This window comes from Frankliniella occidentalis, unplaced genomic scaffold, assembly GCF_000697945.3.
Source record: "Frankliniella occidentalis isolate FOCC.00 unplaced genomic scaffold, Focc_3.1 Scaffold5563, whole genome shotgun sequence".
NCBI lineage: Eukaryota > Metazoa > Arthropoda > Insecta > Thysanoptera > Thripidae > Frankliniella > Frankliniella occidentalis.
In genome coordinates this window covers 1-1,434 of record NW_026272601.1, presented here as the reverse complement: position 1 = coordinate 1,434, position 1,434 = coordinate 1, and the positions used below count along the sequence as shown (strand labels likewise).

Genomic DNA, 1,434 nt, shown 5'->3' with positions numbered 1-1,434 from the left:
GAGAGAGAGAGAGAGAGAGAGAGAGAGAGAGAGAGAGAGAGAGAGAGAGAGAGAGAGGCCCTGCCAGCCCCTTATCACAACAGCCCGCTGCGGACCGCAGCCTGCGGTCGCTGATCAGAGGGTGCGGTTCTGTCAGTCTTGGCCCGCCTGACGCGCCGCCGACACCTCCCGGAGCTGTGTGTACTGTTCGGGCGCCCGCCGCTCAGGGCAGTCAGGTCCTACAGGTCGCTGCAGCTGTGGGATCTAGATCCCAGGTCCGGCACACCCCGTCCTCCCCCACCTGCTCGCGAAGGATGCAGCCGCTGCTGGACACGCCGCGGGCCTTCGCGGTCGCGGTGCTGCTGGCGCTGCTCGTGGTGACGAGCATGGCGACGAGCACGACGACGAGCAAGCCGACGAGCACGCCACCGCCACCAACAACCTCGACGCCCGCGCCCGTCTCAGCCTGGCAGGAGTACCTGCGCTGCGCGGACGAACGACACGTGAGTACTCGTGTACCCTTGTGCACCCCGAGGAGCTCAGCGCGGGAGCCGGCCCGCCCGCCCCCAGTGCACTGCATGCTCCCCTTCACGTGTTGCAGTGCGTAGACCACAGAGCAACGTGCGACTGCGGCTACTTGGACTTCAGGTGCTGGGAGATGTGCAAGCGCAGGTGCAGCTGCGGCTGCCTGGGCGTCCCGGAGACCATCCTGGACCACGACGTCTGGGACGACTGCGCGGAGGAGTGCCGACCATATGACGGCAAGGCGTATATGTGTATAGCCAGGTGCACTAACCAGGACTGCAGGAACCTGTGCCGCGCGCGCTGCCGCTGCGAGTGCATCGGCAGCCGGGACCGAAACAAGACCGAAAGCAACGCCTTGTGACCGGGCTGCACCGCGGGGAGCGGGACAAGTTGCCCGAGCACGCACGTCGCCACTCATTGCAGTTGCATTTTAATCAAACGTGTAATCCAACGGAAAAGATAATAAAGGTCTGAACAAAGTTGCATTCGCGCCAAGCCTCCGTTCACTTTCCTCCCCTACGTCATGACAACATTATGGTGATCTCATGATGAACCATCTCATCTTCAAAATTGTCTCGGACACAAAATATTAACAGTTTCGGCTCGAAGATTCACGCGGGAAGAGCAGATGGATAGATGGTTTTAGTGTGATATGATTTTCACAAAAATAGAGCGAAAGGTAAAAACAGTGAGATACAGAGAGTGAAATAGCGAGAGAGCGAGAGAGCGAGAGAGCGAGAGAGCGAGAGAGATAGAGAGAGAGAGAGAGAGAGAGAGAGAGAGAGAGAGAGAGAGAAGGGAAGGCGTCGATCATTGAGTGTGAGTGATGTGATCTTCGCCAGTAGCGGCCCGCCTCAGTCGAGTCCCACAGTCTGGTCCGACACCCCGTCCTCTCCTCCCCACCTCGCGAGATGCTGCTGTCACTGGACG

General features: G+C 59.8%; 1 protein-coding gene across 1 annotated transcript; it reads left to right on the top strand.

Moving 5' to 3' along the window:
* The first annotated feature begins 104 nt into the window (after positions 1-104).
* On the top strand, positions 105-989 carry LOC113209838 (uncharacterized). The gene is made up of 2 exons (XM_026427557.2): positions 105-482; positions 581-989. The coding sequence occupies exons 1-2, from the start codon at positions 294-296 to the stop codon at positions 863-865; spliced, it is 474 nt and encodes a 157-aa protein (XP_026283342.2). The 5' UTR covers positions 105-293; the 3' UTR covers positions 866-989.
* Positions 990-1,434: the final 445 nt, after the last annotated feature.

What these genes read in the sequence shown, in the direction of transcription:
- LOC113209838 (XM_026427557.2), top strand. Translation starts at nt 294, where the DNA reads ATGCAGCCGCTGCTGGACACGCCGCGGGCCTTCGCGGTCGCGGTGCTG. An exon ending in GCTGCGCGGACGAACGACAC is followed by an intron (nt 483 to 580) that starts GTGAGTACTCGT and finishes CACGTGTTGCAG; the next exon opens with TGCGTAGACCACAGAGCAAC.